Raw genomic sequence first — 21,706 nt, forward strand, 5'->3', positions numbered from 1 at the left:
TGCCGTCACCTGTAGTGTTCAGTGTGGCAAATACAAAGGTTGATTTCACGAAGTATGCACAGATCCTAAGGTAACTTCTTACAACATACTTAGTAATTTCCATAAAAAATGGGTATGTGGCACATGCAACATGAATGCTGGAGATTCGCTGAGCAATATCATCGTTCTCTTGACAGACCTGAGAAAAATTCTCTCAACAGCCTCGAAAAAGGCACTCCTGAAACGGATTAACAAAGACGCACAATGAAGCAAAGAAGAGGGTCTTCAGCAAAATTAGTATCGGTGTGCACTTCACTGACACCAGTGATGATATGCTGAAACGCAACACCGCCATAAAACTGACAGTATGTAACTCGCTAGGCAAACTTGTTTCTCTCAGCACAGACTCCCTAAATGCAGCTGTGGCCCTCAAACACTATGTAAGTCTTTTTGATTGAGACCAATAATCGATCAATGTTAGCTCACCACTAAACCAGGAAGGATTAGGCGGCTGTTTCGTCTCATTATGTGACTACCCAGCAGTACGCATTCACGACCCCAAACACGGGGTTAGAACCCAGGCCTTGGGTCTCGAGCGCGAGCGCTTAGCTTCTGTGTGTGACTAGGCCCCTGCTAACAGGGTTAAAAAGAATCGAGTATCACCGTCGAAAATGCCGGACATCCCAGGTCTGATAGAAAGATCAGCTAGTGCATTTGCCTTGCAATGTACCTTTTAGATTGTCCAACCAGTCAGCAAAGTTCACATGAATCCGAAACGTAATCCAACTGTCAAACGAAGAAAGACCTCGACCTGATTGTATTCGAAAACCTGGGAAATCGAATACGGTTCGACATGATTCTTTAATAATCATGAACCCTGATGAAAGCTTTGTCCTTCCCTTCAGTCTGTAGGGCAAAGATGACAGGATGATCTGAGAAGAGTTGAACAGGAAGCATAAACTTCCCGAAACTGAGCTACTTATGGTTATACAGCTTACCCGAGAAGATTTCAAGCACCAAAACCATTAGAGACTCCGTCGTGTAGTGTCCGGTATTACTGCTGATTTTGGGGATGTTCTGCTGACCAGTCACTTGGTGAAATCGGAATGCGATGTAAGAATACTACCTGATATACCATATTCTGAGCCCAATCCCATCAGGAATATCCCTGGGGAATCTTGTGAGACGTTCCGTCGCGGAGGAAATATCGTCGTTCAGGGTGTTCTAAAAAACGCGAACCATGACTATACAAACTATCATATTCTAGAGTGAAAATTCATAAAGCCGTCCTTGGTATTTACGGACATAGGAACTCAACAGGTGGGGCAACTAGCCAAAAACGGCGGTGACACTAAGCCCTGGCTAATTAATATAATCTCTCTATATTTCAAATGGCGGCTGCTATTCGCGAATCGTTTCGTTCCAACAGAAGTCGGCTACCAACTGGAATTCAGATGCACCTGGACAGGCCACATGATGTCACATGAAATAATCAGACGCCGTCACGCTTAGATTGCATATTAACCAACGGAGAATGACTGATTGACAACCTCGTGGTTCCTCTGGAAAAATTGATCATGCCGTCTTAGCCTTCAGTTTTATCAGCGAAACTGAGCTAAAACACTCTGCTAACAACAGGCGTTGGAATTACAACTGTTAGATGTGTCACTGATACAGGTTAATCTGCAGTAGGTGGGCTGGGAAGATCCGCCTCAATATGATGCGTACACACACTTGGATTTCTTGCTGCACACCATCTTATGTGCCACGAAACAGTCTGTCACACAACCAGTCCTCAAATATTACAAGTACTATCAGTCATTGAGAGTCACAAACTTTGAATTCTAAGACGCAAAAAGCACTACAGGGTGAAATGTCAACAAACTAATGACAATAGTACATACAGACAGTTCAGACAAGTAAAGTACCAATGCGTAAAGGCAATAAGAGAAGACAGACTTCAGTATTAGATGATGCAAAACCACTTAGCCTGATGTTCTCACATTCGCCAAATCGAGGTACAGTTACAGGGAATTGGAAGCCTACTCATATTACAGAAATATTCAAAGGAGGCCAACGTAATGAACCTTCAAGCTACCGGCCGGTATCACTTCTCTCAATACCGTCTACAAATATGAAGTCCCTGATATACGGTGATTTGCGTGGCTGCATGTTATCCATAAACTTCTTTTCACACCAACAGCACGGTTTCAGGAAGGGTCACTTTTGTATAATCGAACTTCTGGTCGCGGTCGAAGGATGGACAACCAACCTTGACCTCAAGGGGATGGTCGATGTCATATACCTTGACTTTTCAAAAACTTTTGATAGGGTCATTCATATATGTCTTATCAATATGTCCAAACAACTAGGTATGAAGTCACAGTAAATCGATTGGCTTACTTCATATCTTAACAATCGAATTTTTAAAGTCAAGATAGACTTCACGTTTTCAGGCCCTAGAATGTCTTAGTGGGGTCCTTCAGGGTTCGATACTAGGACCTCTCTTTTCTTTGGTTTATGTAAACGACCTTCCTCAGCAGGTATCGTCAGATTTGTCACTTTTCGCTGATGATGTAAAACTCTGGAGAGAAGTGTGTAAACAAGATAATAAACTTGTACTTTAGGAAGATCTGGATCGAGTTAAAAGTCGAGTGGACAACAACAACACTCTAAAGTATAAACTAGCCAATCTGACACATGTTATAGGCTGAGAATACAACATAAATAATTCCCCTACAGAGGTCTCCCAAGTTAAAAAAGACTTAGGACTGTTGATAAAATATTATCTAAACTCTTACGTTAACCAAGATTAGTTAAATGCTGAAGTTATCTGTTGGCTGAGCTAGTCCAAGCGACTTTCTGGGAGTACTCTAAGAGAAAAATTGACACATTCTTGGGAAGTAAGGACAGTATCTCACTATAATTTAATAATATGTTTTCTCTTTTATCATCAAATATACCCCAGTTCTTACCTAGAGTCATCGGTGGTCCACTGCTACTAGATACGGAGACCCGTTAAGCAAAATCTCATTCATTTAAAACTACTTGGGGCTGGCAGAGTTTGTTTTATGTCTGGTAATCTATCACGTTTATCACTAATGCATACTACAACTAGTCTATATCTCTCCTATCATCTCTGTTCCCCTTCTTTCAATTTCATCTCACAAATTATCAGTTAAATAAATTTGAAGATGCCATAAGTATTTTGGTCCACCACAGATGTACAAATTCACAATTAACAACCTACCTAACTGGAATTAGTGTAGTCGAGTGGCTGGACTATCAATTATCAGACTGCAACAAACACCTGGAGCCGTACTAAAACAACAACAAGAAATGAGAGCAAATAAATCAGTTTGTTTATATAAGTCAGTGACAACGAGATTGTATATCGAGCATTTTGAAGGAGGGTAGTTAGACGAATCTCTAATCAGCTGGTCTATGTTGCAGGAGTTTACTGGAGTTGCATAGTCTGCAAAATGGGGGATGAGTCTATTGAATGCCTGTCTAACGACTCTGGAGATTCATGGGATATCCTGAGTAATTCTGAATCTGAAATGGAGCGCGATCCTTCAAGTCAACCGCAACCAAACTGTCTTATCGTCTGTGCCAATTGTGGCGATTTATTGTCTGATGAGTTCCTGCAGTGCTTGTAAGTTAATGAATATAAATCGTCGTTTATTCTCATAGGTTGTGTAAAAATTGCTACGTTTGTATCAAGTGTAAAGCAAAATCTCCTTTAGCTACAAAGTGCACAGAAGTTGGGGAACATTCATTTATACCAACACTCAGGTTGTTAACATCTAAAGATGTATCTAATTTAGAAGTAAGTCGGTATTCCTCTTTCGATGTAGTTTTGGTGGCAAACTTCGGTATAATCCATTTGCTTCACAATAATTTGTAGTTGTTCATCTACTGTTAATAAGTATACTTTTGTGTAATGCTCCTAGCAGTTGCTCATACAACACAGATTGTTAGGGACTTGATGAAGCACCGTTACTTTCCATATACTAAATTGTTATTAGAAATTGTACTAGGTAGTCATTTGAAAAAAATTAAGTTGTATAAACTGAAGAATATTTAGTCTCGCTGTTTCATTGGCTATTATAATGTTGATCAGTTACTGACTAAACTAAAAGATAAGTTCAAATAGCTAGAGATGATATTAAGTGGCTTTGTATCTATGGCATCATTGTTTAGTCACCTTTGTTAAGAAAATTGAGGTACCCTTACACTTTAAGGGATTCCCAGGCAGCTTTTTATCTGAGCTCTAGTAAACACGGTCGCTCAACTCGAAGATTCTTGACTGTTCCACTTCGTGGCAAAGTGTGACATAAGTTAGATTTGAAAAAGGTGGAGTAACATCCTTTAAAAGGCTGATTCATGTATGTAATTAAATGAAATAATAACGCATGTAATGCGAAATAGATAAGTTCCAAACATATACATAGGTTTGTTTGCATTTGTTTCTTGGTTTATCTTCAACGCATAAGTAATGATTGCTAGTAAAAACTGTAAGGATCATATCTCTTGATAATATAGTTCAAAAGTTTGTCATATATGTTGAGATAGTTGACCAAAGATGACGGTAGGTAGTCATTTTATTTGACATTTTCCGGAAGGCAAAGCTAATACTACTTACAAGGTAGGCACTGATTTATCACATTTCAGTTTTTTATGTTCTATCCTGTGTATGTGTGGTAGACCTCCACACGATATGAAAAATAGAAACTTATTCTGTTGTTTACTTAACACACTTCTGTTTTAGTTTTGGAACGTTAGTTTCGACCTCTTGAGTACATTTGATATTCAATATTTCTGCAGCAAGTGTAACAATAATGATCTGTTTTTATAGTGACTGGTCAAAGAGATATAAAGGTGAATGTTAATGTAGTGAAAAATATTCATATTGGTTTGAAGTCTCTTAGTGCATCATGATTTTGTAAGTGGAGTCCCAACAGTTATGAAGCTGAGTTCCGGGACGTTCCTAGTTGTTTTAAGTACAACCTTTAAAAAAACTATGTTTAGAGAATGATTTTATTCCCAGAGGAAGTGTTGCGCAGTATAAAATCTCAAGATACTCAATTGAGTTTACAGATAAGTGTCTTAGAACCTGGTATGTTAGAGATATATGTATGTATACAATTATTTATAAACACGTATTTGTTTATTTATTTGAACACATAAATATTGGTACAAGAGGGCACCAAATATATATGTGCCACACAAAACAATGAGAATGGGAAGAGAAAAAAAACAACGAACAGATTAGTGTAAGGTAGTGTAGTAATAGTAATAGTAATGATGGGGGGGAACGGAAAGGTACAATCAGAAGAAATCTTTCAGCTAAGGAAGACACAACCACTTTTTATGAAGAAAGTAAGAGAAGGTTACAGCAGGATCGCCACTGGCTTCTATTCTGAGTCATATCTGATAACGTCTCTAGCCACTGTGTCGCACCATCTCACGAACCCCAGCCAGGGAGTCGTGAAGGACCAACAGAAGCCAGTCCTTTGCAGCTTTCTTTCATGCCACGACACCATGTCATGCACTGACCACCTCTCCTCTTTTTCCAACCAGTCCCAGAATCGGCAAGTAATACACGACGTGGAATTCTCTGGGATGACATTCATAGGACATGTCCAAGCCACCGAAGTCGATGTTTCAAGATGGTGACACCAACTGGATTATCGTCTCTGTGCCCGAACACACGATGCCGAACCTCTGGATTACTGACATGGTGTTGCCACTGGATGTCAGCAGTCCTTCGGAGACAACGATGATCAAACACAGAGAGTCGTCTGACATCTTCAACTCGGAGAGGCCAGGTTTCACAAGCATAGAGCAGAACTGCTCTCATCGACGCGTTGTAGATCCGACATTTTACAGCCAGACTAACATCACAGAGGCGCCAAAAGTGGCCCAGATTGGCATAAGGCGCTCTGGCTTTCACTATACGTGCATTGATATCATCACTCACGCCACCACCAGCACTTATGCAGCTATCTAGGTACACGAATTTCTCGACTACTTCTATTTGCTCACCATCCAGGGTGAATACAGGATTAGAATCCTGCCAGTCCTGTAGAAGTACTTTACACGTCGAAGGGGCAAAGCACATACCGTACCTACGGACATTGATTGCCAACTGATTAAGTGTGGATTGCATGGCTTGGGCATTATCGCACAGTAAGACAATATCATCCGCATACTCAAGGTCGAGAAGTCTTTCTCCAGGCAACAGATCCACACCACCATTACTTACATCCATCAGGGCTGTTTCCAGAATATCATTGATGGCAAAGTTCAAATGGAATGGTGAGATTGGGCAACCTTGTATATGTATATGAATTTATTTGGATGTTTATATGCATGGATCTTTTTCCCTTGTTATTGTTTATTGATCGTATCACACATTGTAAGCTCATGTATTACACTTATCTACTACCAGTTTCTAGTTGTTATAATGTGTTTATTGTTCGAGAAGTTTTAAGGGTCAACAATGTTGATTGTGTTAATGACTGATTGACACCACTAATGCTATATTATGTAATATAGGCACTCGAATTATTGATCCCATTTTAAGTATAAACCATCCTCACTATTTATATTCCCGTTTGTAGGTTATAATTATTTTTCTGTACACTTCAGTATTGACTACTGCGTACATGGTTTTTGAGTAGCTGTACTTATCAATTATTAGTATAAATCTGCTTCCTTGTTTCGACAATCGCCATTTTCCACTTGTATAGTGATAAAATACTACGACTGATGGCTTATCTTAAAATTATGAATGAAACTAGTTTTTATGTAGATTACCACAGTGTAACTCACATGCTACATGCAAGTTCATATACTCGGTTTAAACTCTACTCTTTCGTATGAGGGATGATGGTACTAGCTGGTTAGTCAGGGCAAATAAAGCAGAACCAGGTTTGGATTTCTTGTCAATTAGTTGAATATCGAGTGCTTTATTCATTGGGCCATCTGTTTACATTGTTATGTAGGCTGCTTAAACATGTGTTTAATTAGTATCAAAATTTCACATCACTTATTTCGTTGTTATTTAATGACCTAAATGGTTTCATTTTATCTTTATTTAGAACTGTGAATCAGATATTCTTAGTTTACCGGAAACTGATAGCACTCCATCAGTTCATGAAGATTTCACTGATATAGATAACTGGATGAAAAGCAGTTCAAATACACAGTCACTTACATTATCAGATTTCAATTCCACTAAAGGTGAGGTTGAACAAATAAATTTTATCGCTTCTGAATATAATGTAATCTCATGTATTTGCACTATATTCAAAGCACTTATGAATAAATTGGGTTGTCGATATACAATTGGTTGGTTAAGCCGAACTTTTTGACCTCCACAATCATTGGATATTATGTTTTCGTTCCTATTTTTCAATGATATAACGAGTTAAACTATGTGTTTCAAAAATCTCGTTTGCCTTTTGTCAACTTACGTCACCTATGGCGAAGGTGAGATATCCATCTGTCAATTAAGGGACAAGTATGCTGCGCAACAGTTCGTTCTGTTCTACTTTACGGCTGCAAAACGTGACCATTAAGGGTAAAAGATACTCGTAATTTACTAGTATTTGATCATAAATATCTTAGAAATATTGCTCACATCTGCTGGATCACCGGGTAAGTGATGGTGAGGCTAGACTCAGGGTATTAGAGAACGATGGTAAATCAGTTGATGAGGTTGTAAATCTTCATCGACTGAGATGGTTGAGCCACGTGTTACATATACCTGAACACCGATTACCACGACGCTCAATGCTGACTAGTGTTGGGGATGGTTGGAAGAAAGTTAGGGGCGGCCAAACTAAAATGTGGCATCAGTCCTTGAAGTGACTAACTTTAGTGTGAGCGATGTTGGTAGATGCATACTACTTGGTTGGGGTCCGCGCGACTATCATAACCAATGGTTGGAGACTGTGGATGATATGGCTGAGGATCGATCACAACGGCGTAGGTGTACACACTCTCTTTCTTCCCTTAAACTGTGAGATTAAAATTGCTTTATACCTTTATTTCTACAAATTTATTCTTTCTTCCTGTATTATATACTTATACACAATCTTTCTTTTATATATTACTATCAATGAAGTAACTACTTCTATGAATTTGGTGTTCATCTTGTTGTGTTAATGAGGTGTGGCAACTTGAAATGATGCATATATGTGTCTGGTCCTACGTTGTAGCTGACTGACTAAAATTATATGTTGTTATTGATTTGTATTTACATAGCTATACATTATATCCGAGTTACTTTGAATCCTTTTACCATTACAATCGGGCTACCATTTAGGGTTCCCGGTTTATTCATTCCAGAATGGTTAGTTAATATACACTCGTATTCTTTTTTGCCATAGATATTTTGTCTAAAGTAGTCAATTAACTGACCGATCAAAACACAAGAATGAATCTGTAATAATGATATATCATTCCAAGTTTTTTCACTTAAGAGAGCTACAATGTGAAATAAAAAGTCGGTATACGGTTAAAATTCATAAATAAAAAAACGTTACCGATAAATCATGAAGAAACAGTCTTTAAATACCATATTAGAAGCTTTGGTTTCGCCAGTTTCGAACAAACTCCGCCTGGAGACGATTTGGAAGATGTAAAAACCTTTACATATCTGGGCAGCATCATTGATGAACACGGTGGATCTGATGCAAATGTGAAGGCGCGGATCTTTAAAGCAAGAGCAGCATATTTACAACTGAGGAACATCTGGAACTCAAAGCAACTGTCAACCAACACAAAGGTCAGGATTTTCAATAGAAATGTCAAGACAGTTCTACTGTATGGGGCGGAAACCTGGAGAACTACGAAAGCCATCATCCAGAAAATATAGGTGTTTATTAACAGTTGTCTAGGCAAAATACTTCGGATCCGTTGACCGGACACTATTAGCAACAACCAACTATGGGAAAGAACAAACCAGATCCCAGCGGAGGAAGAAATCAGGAAGAAGTGCTGGATGTGGATATGACACACATTGAGGAAAGCACCCAACTGCGTCACAAGACAAGCTCTCACATGGAATCCTCAAGGCCAAAGGAAAAGAGGAAAACCAAAGAACACATTACGCCGAGAAATGGAAATAGACATGAGAAAAATGAACAAGAATTGGATGGAACTAGAAAAGAAGGCCCAAGACAGAGTGGGTTGGAGAATGCTGGTCTGCGGCCTATGCTCCATTAGGAGTAACGGGCGTAAGTAAGTAAGTAAGTTTCAAACAACTTGACAAAACAATAGTGCATCTGTCAAAAGTTGTTATTACACGAAAATAAGAGAAAAAAAGGGGAATGACATTTTCGAATGCCTATTGGAAATGGTCCTACGTCAAGACTTTATTTGACACACTAGTGTTGCTCTTGTTTTTTCACATATAATTATAGAGGTAACTATACACTAGTTTGTATCGCATCTTTTATCTACACGATCGGTTACTATTATTCTAACGCCAAAATCTCCTATAATTTTGTTCATATAAAAACTATATAATTTCCTTATCACAGTTTGTACTTTCCCATCTTGTTATAATATGTTCTACACTGTAACTTGCTTACTTTGTGGTTTTTAGGTAATTTAAAGGACATTGGTTTATGTTTATCTACTAAAGTCTTTCAGTACTTCAACCCACACATTTTTATTCTATTCTGTAACATTGCCTCCAAATGCCCTGGTACGCCCGAGAGTCGGTAACATTACTCAAAACTCACCGTCTAATTTGTGAAACTGGATATTTTTATTTCCGTTTCCTTGTTAGCTTATATTTTAAAATCATCCATTTTATTGAATTGGTTTGTGTTGTGTGATCAGTTGAGATATATATCTGCGTATGATTTCATGCTGATATGTTTGCTTGTCCTTTTGACCCAGTCAGTGTTTATTAGCTAACGGATCATTGATAACATAACTTCATAAGGGAGCCTGTAGTGTTTACTTACTGATTTCAGGTTTGTTGTAGAGCCAGACTTGACCGTATTCATCTGACGAAGGTAAATGAATATCCAGCCTTTTGAGTTTTAACGTATTCTGTTAAAACGACTATTCAACCTTCACCTAGCATGGTTATAGCATCCAGGAATATTCCAGATTGTCCATTACGTCAATGTAAAGTGGTTATCTACGTGTCGATCTATGGCGTTTAGTAGTTTTCATAAACTCGATAACATTTTTTTCTGCTCAACGTAATTATTGATGCGTGTTGCATAATTTCTCCATATACATCTTGGATGGATGTGAACAGAGCTAATGGAAGTTGACATTCAATACTGTTATTCTGCAAATAAATTTCCTCAATTAATATTTCGATTTGCTCATATTGAAAGAGATAGTTATCAAACTGGAATACTCTGGAGTTTTGCATCATTATCATCAAGAGGATGTAAACATCATATCTATTAAATAAGTTGATGGCTACCTAGAATTGTTAGCTCAACGGATAATCCATTAGGATTTGAAGCGTAAACTATTAGTTTGAATATTTGTGTAAACATCAACACTGGGATGAAGATACATCCAGTTAACTGACGAGTCCTAGATAGTTTTCCTTACGTCACTTCTGACTGCTATCCAATGATGATAAAAGTTTACATTAAAAACTCGTTTAAGTTTCAAGTGATCTGTTGCTAAAGTCACATGTTTAACACAAAATGGAAATTTAAAGTCAAATGGTCTTTTTTTTATTAATCCAAGCAGTTTAATTTATCGATTGTTCTTTGTTTATGGAGTAGTAATAAAACTCCACACATTTCCGTAAACTAGTTCTATTTGTTTATTGTTTATGTTGAACTTTAATTGGTCGATTTCTCATATTGAACAATTGAAAATCAAATTATTCTGATTAATTGCTTCCAATAAGAAACACATTATATCGTGTTATAACAGTGAATATTTTACTAATATGGATCTATATAGTGATAGTAGTAGTAGTAGTCAGTCATATAGAGTATTGTTTTAGATAGAAGTTTTTAATGTATTTTAAAATAATAATATTCTTTTGTTCTCGGTATATCAGTATCATAGTTAATGTGCCAGGTTGAACAAATAGTGCTTGAAGACTGTCGTTTAGTCCATAGTGAATCATATGACATTTGAGTTTATTGAATATTATTTAGTAATTATTTGTTCGTCTTGTTCCAAAGTGATTTTAAACTAAGTAGTTGATGTTCATCACTACAAGACTTCTTCCACTTTACTAGAGCTATAGATTAGTGTTTAAAGGACCTGACTTTCAATCAATAATTTTCATGTTGGAATCTCACTCTATGTGAACCGGTTTGAGCAGCGTGGCAGCGTAGTTAGCCGTCATACAAGTAGGGTATATCTCAAATCAAAGTATATAAGCTTGTGCTTGACACGAGTTAAATTTGAGTCCAATGAACAAATATAATCACTCTTGTCGATGGATGTATATCATGCGTTAGTCATTTGGTGTATATTTGCTGTCCAAAATCTGAAATATAGTACTGGCACATTAATTGTTATAGAACTTCCAAATATCTACAGTTTTTTAACTGCAACTATTTATAGCAAAGTTGTTATCTTTTGATCTTGATTCATATCTCTGACGCCACATGGATAGTAGTCTTAAAATACGACTGATTACCAGTTAAACAGTAGCCTGCTAAAGTCAATTACTTGACCAGATTTTAGACAGTTTCATGGCATAATGTTTCATGTAAAAAAATTATTAGCCTTCTTATGTGTAATTTCTATATATTCACTGTAGTCATTAAACGTTTTATGAATGTCAAGTTTTTCTTATTTTTGTAAGAAGCTAAATACCTATAATTCATTCGTCTTAACATTCGATTATCAACTATCAGATTATTATAATGCTTAACTAGGGAGCATATGGGTTTCGTGCTATTTTTTTACTCGTCACTAAAGTGTGCTTGTAAACTTGGGGGATGTGATGCTTCCTGGCGGATTTTATCTCATATCACCGTATTACACAGTCTGAGATATTACCACTTAGAGATTTTCGCCATGACTGACGTCTTATAGATATAAGATATTTACAAGTGATTGATCACTGAGTAGTGATCACTGTCGTTATTGTGTAGTCTTTTAGCATTGATTAAATTCCATTGACCTAGCATCTCAATATAGTGCTCACGATGTCCAGTCATTTAGACCAGTGGTCAGACTGCAACTCGATAGGTAGAATCTGATCATTGCCAAGAGGATTAGGCAAACATGGCATTGGTCATTACTCAGTGACTAACCAGCTTTAATTTCCAAATCACTGAGTCAGTCACAACTATACAAGCAATTAGTAATAGTGTATTTCTATTCTATTATTTTAGAATATGTCGAAGTTGAGGCTGTTCCATCTAGTCCTACTAATGATGAACATCAAGATAAGAAATGTTCAAATAAACTGTCACAAGGTGACAGTTCAATTTTAAATGTTTTATTACAATTTTTACGAAATAACAATCAATCGACAATAGAACCAAGTTTATTCGACTCAAAATTGTTACTGGCATCAAATTTAGAGGTGAGTAATTCATTTTCTTATGATTATTTCGATGGGATTAAATTGTCTGGAGGATCTTGACTTAATTCATCATTTACTGGTTGTTTGAATCTTCCTATTAATATGTTAAGGACTGCAATTGATCAGTCTTTTGTATTTACGTATTTGCGTATTTGCATCTTGTGCGGAGAACTTCGAACTCTTCGCTTCTACCTGAAGCTTGTGCTAATGATGTCGTTCAGAATAACGATGAAAGCTCCACGACCAAACCATCCAGCTCAGGGAATAAAACTCCATCAAAAAGGATTGTCTCGATATTGCCATTGAGTTACAAGCATTATAAGCGGAGATGGATGGTGGCTAACAGTCCTCAACATCTGTGTGGAGATTCAAACAAGCAATACAAATGACTTAAAATTCACCGCATAGCATAAGCCAGGGGCTATCTGGACTTGCTGGCTAAGTGAATAACGCACTCAGTATTGGGTTCGAGTCTCGGAGTGAAAATTAACTCTGGGTACACCCAACTGACGAGTCTCTAGTGTGATGAAACACGCGACCTGGTTTTGAATGCTAGCCACCATCCATCTCTGTTTATAATGGATCTTGATTTGTTTTTCAGTCCCGCATGATAAATTAGCTAGAGCAGTTAATAGAACATTTTATACAGCCAACCTTGCGTTGAAATTTTTTAGTAGACCAGGATAAGTTACTTGAGTTTACCTCCTTAATGCGCATCTTAAAATTCAGCTGCTCCCGTGGCGATAGCTATATTAGTTGTACTACCAGGCAACTTAACCAAAGAATGAGTGTACATCTCCCAGTTTGTTTTGGATAGAGTCAGACAAAGACAACACGTAACTCTATCTTGACACACTTGATGGATAGTTGGTACGACTACACAGAATTTAAAATAGAAGTTTTACTTCTGTCTACTCATACCATGACCATTGATTTGAATATTTTTCCGTTATCATTTCATGTAAATTATATTCGTTTGACAATCCGCTTATCATGTGTTCATCGCTTTTATATATCACCACTATTTTAGAATCAGGTGACTCACATTGTTAGCCAACAACCACATGATTAGAATATTTCGTCGCTGTCTGTTTTATATTAGTTTATGATTACCTAACTGTCGTATTTATACATTACTGACTATGACCTTGTACGTTGTATTTTGATTGGTTGCTTTATTCATAGTTTATGTATCTAGGTTACCAAAAAAATTTGACTAGGTTATTTTAATAAATAAAATAAAAAAAATTTGATTTCGATTTTATAAAACTGGACAATAATAATTCGATGCTGATATGTTTGTTTTCCTGTCGTACCATTCTAGACTATTATTGTACAAAATTTCAATAAAGCAAAACATAATGTGACACGTGTCGGTTAGGCTCAAAGACCAAATGTACTTTCTGCTGTTTTGGTTTTTTTTTCTGTACTGTGTTTCATCAGACTACCGGTATGAATTAACAAGATGAGAAAAGGCAATAGTCATATCTTTTGGGATGGAAACTTAAACTTGAGATGTTGAAGTATAGGAGCATATATTGGTACTAAGCTCAGTACTTTAGAGGAGGATAAAGCATAAATGCGATTGTGCTACTGCAACTAATTTTTGACTTTTATCAAGTGTCTTCAACTGTAGTTATTACAATTAAAACAACTTTTGGATACATTCAACTCTTTCGAAAATTCGAAGGATTCGTTACCATAGTATTGCAAATAATGACAATAACATTGTCATTCATTCGTTGCCCAAGGTACAAATTCATGTTTTTAGGTCTAAACTACACTTTATATGTGAGGGATAACTATACTACGTGGTTACCCAGACCAAAGTAGATGAATCTGGGTTCAGACATGTGATTTAGTGACTGAAAGTCAAGTGCCTTAACCACTGAACTATTGCTACACTTTCCAACTAATTACTAGTCAGTGTATTCTATTCGATCTCCTTTTTAGTTTTAAGCGAGCAGTTTCACAGCATCTAAAAAAAAACCCAGTGATAATAAAAATAATAATCCAAAGTGAAAATGTTATCAAATGCAGTCATATTAAATTTTGACTAATTCCCATCAATCGAGGAAGTTCAAGCTATAATATTGATCAAAGTATCGAGGTTTTTGTTTTACAAAAATAATTTTTTTCATGGCTACAATAATTTTGTTTATCATTTGAAGTATACTTCCAATTTACGTGTCAGTGTGTGTAACATAAAAGTCATACGACTACACCATCTTATTTTGTCTAATTTTTCTTTCTCACAAAAATTTCATGAATCGTTATGGCTTAATATTTGGATTTGTTATGAAATTTCTACATCTAACAATAAAAGTCACCCTTACAAAATTATAATAAATTTCTTATTGCAAAGAATATGATATTTTTTTTTGTTGCCAACATCATATTTAAATGAATCCAGCTACTAGTACTTGTACTACATAGATTTATTGGTAAGAAGTAATGATGAATAGCTATTGTCTGACTACTAAACGTAGATATATACATATTTCTTGTTCTATTTGACCGATAAATGTATTATTTAGTGATTAATATCAGTTAGTTGAAGATGGTTTTGAAGATTGGATTAGATTTTTAAAAAAATACGTTTTATTACAGGTTCTTGTTATTGTCGTCTTTGAGCTGAATTTTTATGGACTTAACGCGTTTACATATTCGGACTTGGATCAAGTCATGTTTGGAACCTTGGTAGATAAGGCATGAGTTGACCTGGAGCGCTATTGATTGAAAGCTGAGTACTTTTATTAATACGCTACCACCCTCTAATAAAATAAAATTCACCAAGTGTATTCGGTTTGTAGTCACATTTCTTGTGTACCGCAGTTTTCGACCCGGTCAGCTTCTCCGGTAATCGGGGGTTCAAGTCCTACCACCGGACGCCATGGCGTTTAACTTTCAACCACTAAGTCGCATGGTCCATCTACATTCTACCTACATTTGTTTGCATCCTAACGCTTAGAGTGTCCTGAAGCTAAGTGAATGAATGTGTACCTGGTGAACGAGTGAGGTATCACAAGTTCATTGGGACTTGTAATTAGAACACTATATATATAAGTTTGGGTGTTTTTTTTATAGCTTCATTCTTATAAAATCCTAGACGTCAGTTGATTGCATTCTAAATAGTTTAGTTATTAAGAGTTGCTAATGGAGATGCTATTAATTTTTGTTTTTCTCTCCTCCTCTTTATTACCAGTCATCTTTTCCAAAAACATTTCATCCACATCATACAACTGTTCAGAATGTTTTACTAAATATGGATGATAGTTCAGCTTTTCAATCATGGTTCAATTTGGGTAGTTCATTGGGGAATACACGTCGTAAACAAGAAAGTTTATCTTCTAATTCTTCTTCATCATCATTATCATCTGAACCTAGTCCTGAAAATATATCACAACATTATGATTCCTTTCCGTTAATAACAACACTTGTTGGTGTAACAAGTGGTCGCTTCACAGTTTCATCATCATCACCACCATTAACACCAACAACAATACCAACGGCGTTGAAAAGAGAATCACTCGTTGGATCATCTGGTGATAATAGCCCAAATCGTTCAAGTTCCTCTTCAGATTTCTCGCCTCAATCATCAATCTGTTCACTTTCATCTTCACCATTAGGAGCTGCTACTCAATTCTTGAAATCGGTTGTTAAGTAAGTTCTTTAAAGTTTTAAATCGACTATCTTATCTGTTGATAGAAGTTTTTTCTTTGTAAATAAATTATTACAAATAACCTCATATTTATTGAACACGTTAGTGTTTATTTGGACGACACGTTTTGGCGTGTAAGGTGACAGGTACATACTGGGTTCGATTGTCAGCATAAATATTAACGCTGGGGTACAGATACGTCGAGCTAACTGACTAGTCCTCAATAAGACGGAACGCATATCCCGAATTCTATTTCTAACAATTATTCAGCCACTCTAGGAAATTATAAATAATGTCATTTGATTGCATCACCCCATCCATTGTGCAACTGATATTACTGTTTATAAACTCTTGTCATATTATTATTAGTAGTAGTAGTAATTTACACTGGTTAAATCTTCATGATTATCATTTTGATGCCTCATTAGTTCGCCTGTAATTTTTTCATTTCGGTCTATGTGGTCATCTTTAAAAAAAGGTGTTATCAGGCGGCTTGTTAGTTTGTAATAGTCGAGCTGTGATTCTCATGATAATTCTATGTCTGTCAACCACCAAATTTTGATTTCATTTGTATATGGTACATTTGCGGGCTCTCTTTTAGCATATGATACAGTCAGTGAGTTAGTCCCATCAACAGCATAGGATCTGGTACATATATGTTTCAACTCAGGTTATCACATTGCTTAAAAAAACGCAACCAATTTTTTTATTAACCCACAGTCTAAGGAAACACTAAAAGTGATTGCATCTGGGTTACATCACCCAAAGTCTCCAACCACTGATTACGATGATTTTACTCTAGTCATATTTGTACCCACCTATACGGCTCTCTTAATTGAACAATCAATGGATTCTCAGGCTTACAGTATGTCCTGCTTCGGCCACTCCTAGCTTTTATCTAAAAACCTAATACATTAGTAAATATCGTCTATCAAGGTAGGTGGTTGTTAGGCTTACGTAATCTATATTATAACTACCTCAATCGTTAAAGACTTACCATCTTATCAACTGGTTTGCCATATTTACTTAGTGCATCTCATTTAACTTCAACATTCTCCCTTATTCTCATACTTTGTCAACAACACAGATATATTTTCATCAATGGACATTATTAATAGATGTACCAGTTCAAATAATTGCATTAAGAGAAAATCAATGATCAAACAACAAAGATGATCAGAAAAACTGATGTTCATCCATAATTTCCTTTTAATTGGTGTGTGTGTTTGTCTTCAATCCAGTCAACCAATTACGATTAATTCATGTTCGTGTATCCGCTTATTTATCCTTGTCAGTTTATAAATTCGCTATTTGGGATACTTTCTAATGATCAACAAATTTATATTTTGTTTCTCTATTATTTTAAGGAATAAAACTAGGACTTGTTTATCTGAATCATCTAATTTAAACCGGATTATTCGTTTTATAGTTTAGTTTGTAAACGAATATCAGCTAGATAACCACTGTAAATCAGAAAACATTGAAAAAAATGTTTAATTCTAGTGTGCGAATCATCGGTAGTGGGTTTCACGACCATGTTGTGGGCTACTGGAACCAGTATCTATAAGCCAATGAATCGGCGTTTAGTATTGTGTGTGTAACTCTAATCAATTTAAAATTTTATGCGACCATTTTCTATTGCTTGTGGTGGTTAACTATCTTACACTCGACATGGTTTAACTCCAGTAATGACGGCTTATTCTTATACACTTACTTACTTATACTCATTACCCTCATGGAGGACCATAGACCGCCCACCATCATTCTCCATTGAACTCTGTCTTGGGTCATCTTTTCCAGTTGCTATTAATCCTTTTGATGCTTCTGATTCCCGACGTAGTGTGTTCTTTGACATTCCTCTTTTCTGTCTCCCTTCAGGATTCCAAGTTAGCGCTTGCTTTGCGATGTAGCTTGATGATTTCCACAATGTATGTCCTATCCACTTCCAATGTCTTTTCCTAATTTCCTCTTCAGCTGGAATACTCTTATAGACATTATATGTAAATGTTTATAGTTAAACTAGGGATAATCAATTAATTTATTATAAACTCGTTTGTCAGAAACTGGGTACATGTAATGGAGAAGATTAACTGTTCAAATGAATACTTTTAGTGATGTTATGTGTTTTTACTTAAAGGATAGTTTGATTGTTGAAACCTTTATCGTCGTTATAGGCCCTATTATCGGCTACTTCTTATTGAAATGTTCCGTTTTTAGTGATTCCTTCACTTCTTCCTGATTTCATTAATACGAAACCTATTGAATAACTAAACAGCTCACCTCTACGTGAATCAAGCTCTAATGATGTCCAGAATAACAATGAAAGCTCCTCAGTTAAAGTATCTAGCTCAGAAAACAACACCACCAATCGATATGTACGGTTTTCTTTGAGCTACAGTGATACTACCTAATTCTCAAACAGAAGTAGGTTGGAGCGTCGTCCGAACCCGTTATATAATAACCGGAAGTTGAACGTCCTAATCACTAAGCGACCGCTCGGCTACCTAATTAATATAATTACGTCATGCTGATTGTTGTTATAGCCACATGAGATATTTACTGAATCCTGTCATTATGGGAGTATGACTACTATTATTTGTTTATATTTTACACACCGTAACTTTATAGGTTGCTGAAATCAAACTATCAAATGTGAAAGCAATTCTTACTGAATTTGCGTTGAAATGGAGTTAGTTTATTCGTCTCTTGCTTCTAATTATTATATTAGTAAAAGTACTATCTAACCGCGAATATGATGATCTTCTCCAAGTCTATATATTAGAAATGTTTTTCGTAGGTGCAAATCACCAAATTTATCGGTTTATGTGGTGGACTTTTAGCCATATTGTTTGTGTAAATAAGAGTTAGGGATACTTCATATCTGTCTAAATCGAAGTAATTGAATCAAATTTTAAGCCTGTGGTCTATTGTTTTTAGGAGGTCAACTGTTATTAATTCTGTTCCTCTTAAATGGTTATCTCTTTATGGTTAAAGGTTCGTAGAGATTGTGGATTGACTTTGACTAGATAACCATTATAAACCGAAAAGCATTCGACAAATGTTTCATCCTAGTATGGAAATACTCAGCAGTGCACGTCTGCAATCCTATCAAGACTCAATCTGAGGACCTTTCAAGAGTCTTAGCGAGGCCTTAAACGTTAGTTTATGGAGTCAATATGTCGTGATTTTACCCAACCATCTCCCAATCCGATTGGTAGTCAACTATCTCGGGGTTTCTTACTAGAAATACGCTGGAAACCGCTTCTTGAAACTATTGACTAATGGGCCCCATGATTATGATTATTAGTTGAATTCCATATAATTCAAATATAATTATTTTGTTTTGCTTTTGATATGAAGGTTAAAAAGACTAGATTTAACAGTCTCATTTTATTTATTTTGTTTCAACACATAAATATTGGTACAAGAGGGCACCAGATATATATGCGCCACACCATATTTGTGTGTGTGGGCTGTGATACTGCCCGGGTGCCCAGACCGAAGCAGGTGGTTTTCTTAGGGAGCCACACCCGGAGCCTTTGACTTAAAGGTCTGACCCACAAGGCAGTGGAGCATCGTGAGGAGATGCAGTCCCATGGTAGCCGGTGACCAACAATTGGTTCATACGCCATTTGTTCCCGCAGGATACTGGAGCCCATGTGCACCATTGGTTTGAAATCCGGTTAAAGCGCCGAACATTCGCTTTTCGTCCTCTCATTTTTGAAAACAACACCCCTGGTGTGAGAAGGCAGTGAGTAGGACTTCCCTGGCAGAGGCTGTATACGCGTGGCCGTGTAAAAGCATTTCGAGAGGGAGGATATTAATTGTTTGTTGAATAAGCGACACATAAGCTAATTTTCATTAATTGCCTTCAACATTTTATGATGTTTTTTGTGTGTTCTTGTTAGGTATTCTGCTGCCGCGTTGAACAATTTCGATTTATTGTCATTAGATCAAACAGATGATATACCTGTGGATAATTGGTCTAAACCTTTTACTTCTACTACTACTGCTACTACCACTAATAATAATAATAATAATAATAATAATAATAATAATAATAATAATAATAATAATAATAATAATAAACAAAATATCCAATGTAATAATTCATCAAGTAAACAAAATTCCTCATTATCACTATCATCATCAGTATCATTAACACCAAGCTATTTTCCTAAATCTGTTAATATTAATAATAATTGTAATACTAATCATACTATTGGTATAAATACTGCTGTCAACTCCATAGATAACAATAATAAACGAACTGTCTGGGATAATGAACGTTTACGTGAAATCATCATTGCTAAACCATTACCATCTACTATAACTGAAACATTTGCATATAATTTACGCTAAATTCAATTTGTTCTTTATGTGTGTGTGAGAGAGAGAGAGAGAAACACAACAACAACAACAGAATTATTATTTATTTGTTTATTTATTTCCTCTTTTCTGTTTATTATTTAAACAAAAATACACATTTACATACATATATACATCTATGCCTATTTATAATAAATTCAATGAACATTGATTTACTTGCTTACGCTTGTTTACCCCCTTATGGAGGAGGAGGAGGAGGAGCATAGGCCGCTCATCAACATTCTCTCATCCAACTCGAAACTTTGATAGGATTGCATGAATTTGTTTGTTCACTTTACATCAAATAACTATTCAATTTAAATTTTAATATACATTTAAACATTCATAGATACATAATGTATTTAGGTGTTATATGTTATCCATATTGTTGGGTTTATTTCTTGTAATATGCAATTAATCATTATATGGTTTATAAATTCAGCTGTTTGTTACGTAATATTCATCATCATCATGATTATATGTTTATAGGACATTCATAAATGTTTATTCCTGTGTACATTTACTATAAAATGTATCATATAAAATTTCTTCTATGTTGTTACCATGAAAAGAATCAATATATAAAAGGAGATTGTTGCCAAGCGCTGGTGTTACATAATACGAATTAAAAATTATTATTATTATTATTATTATTATTATTATTATTATTATTATCAATCCAATATCTTTCCTAAACTTTATTTCATATCCATTTAAAATAACTTTTAATTAAATTCATTTGTTATTGTAAAATTATTAATAATTAACATGAATGAGATTTAATGAATCATTCAAACGTTTTTTTTGTTTTGGTGTTTATTCTTTAAAATATTTTATGTCATAAACTTGATGTTTATTGTCCAAGACTTTGTTTGTTTGCTTTCAAAGGAAAAAGAAGAACATTTCCATTGTAAATTATTCCTTCATGTTGATTTAAACCAAGTTTGAAATGGTTGTTTTCTATTTGTGATAAATTATTATTCACTGTTACATCTTTGATATGTTTACTCGATAATATACAAGAGAGAACTTGTCCTGATTTAATTAAATGAACGCCTTGACACTATAGGTTAACTAGTTCAACTTTTAGGCTAGAAATACACGTCCAAGTTGAGACTAATGGCTTTAAGCAGAGAGATGAAAACTATTCT

General features: G+C 35.7%; 1 protein-coding gene across 1 annotated transcript in view; it reads left to right on the forward strand.

The window, feature by feature from the left end:
- The first annotated feature begins 3,358 nt into the window (after nt 1–3,358).
- TM9SF3_13 (Transmembrane 9 super member 3) overlaps nt 3,359–21,706 on the forward strand; it is a 28,507-nt gene continuing 10,159 nt past the window's right edge. Inside the window, exons 1-6 of the mRNA XM_051217551.1 lie at nt 3,359–3,634; nt 3,673–3,808; nt 7,086–7,227; nt 12,333–12,526; nt 15,732–16,189; nt 20,096–21,497. Of these exons, the coding sequence (XP_051064966.1) occupies nt 3,462–3,634; nt 3,673–3,808; nt 7,086–7,227; nt 12,333–12,526; nt 15,732–16,189; nt 20,096–20,549 (1,557 nt within the window). The 5' untranslated portion in view covers nt 3,359–3,461 and the 3' untranslated portion in view covers nt 20,550–21,497. The remainder of the gene's footprint in view (nt 3,635–3,672; nt 3,809–7,085; nt 7,228–12,332; nt 12,527–15,731; nt 16,190–20,095; nt 21,498–21,706) is intronic.

This window comes from Schistosoma haematobium, chromosome 5, assembly GCF_000699445.3.
Source record: "Schistosoma haematobium chromosome 5, whole genome shotgun sequence".
Lineage (NCBI taxonomy): Eukaryota > Metazoa > Platyhelminthes > Trematoda > Strigeidida > Schistosomatidae > Schistosoma > Schistosoma haematobium.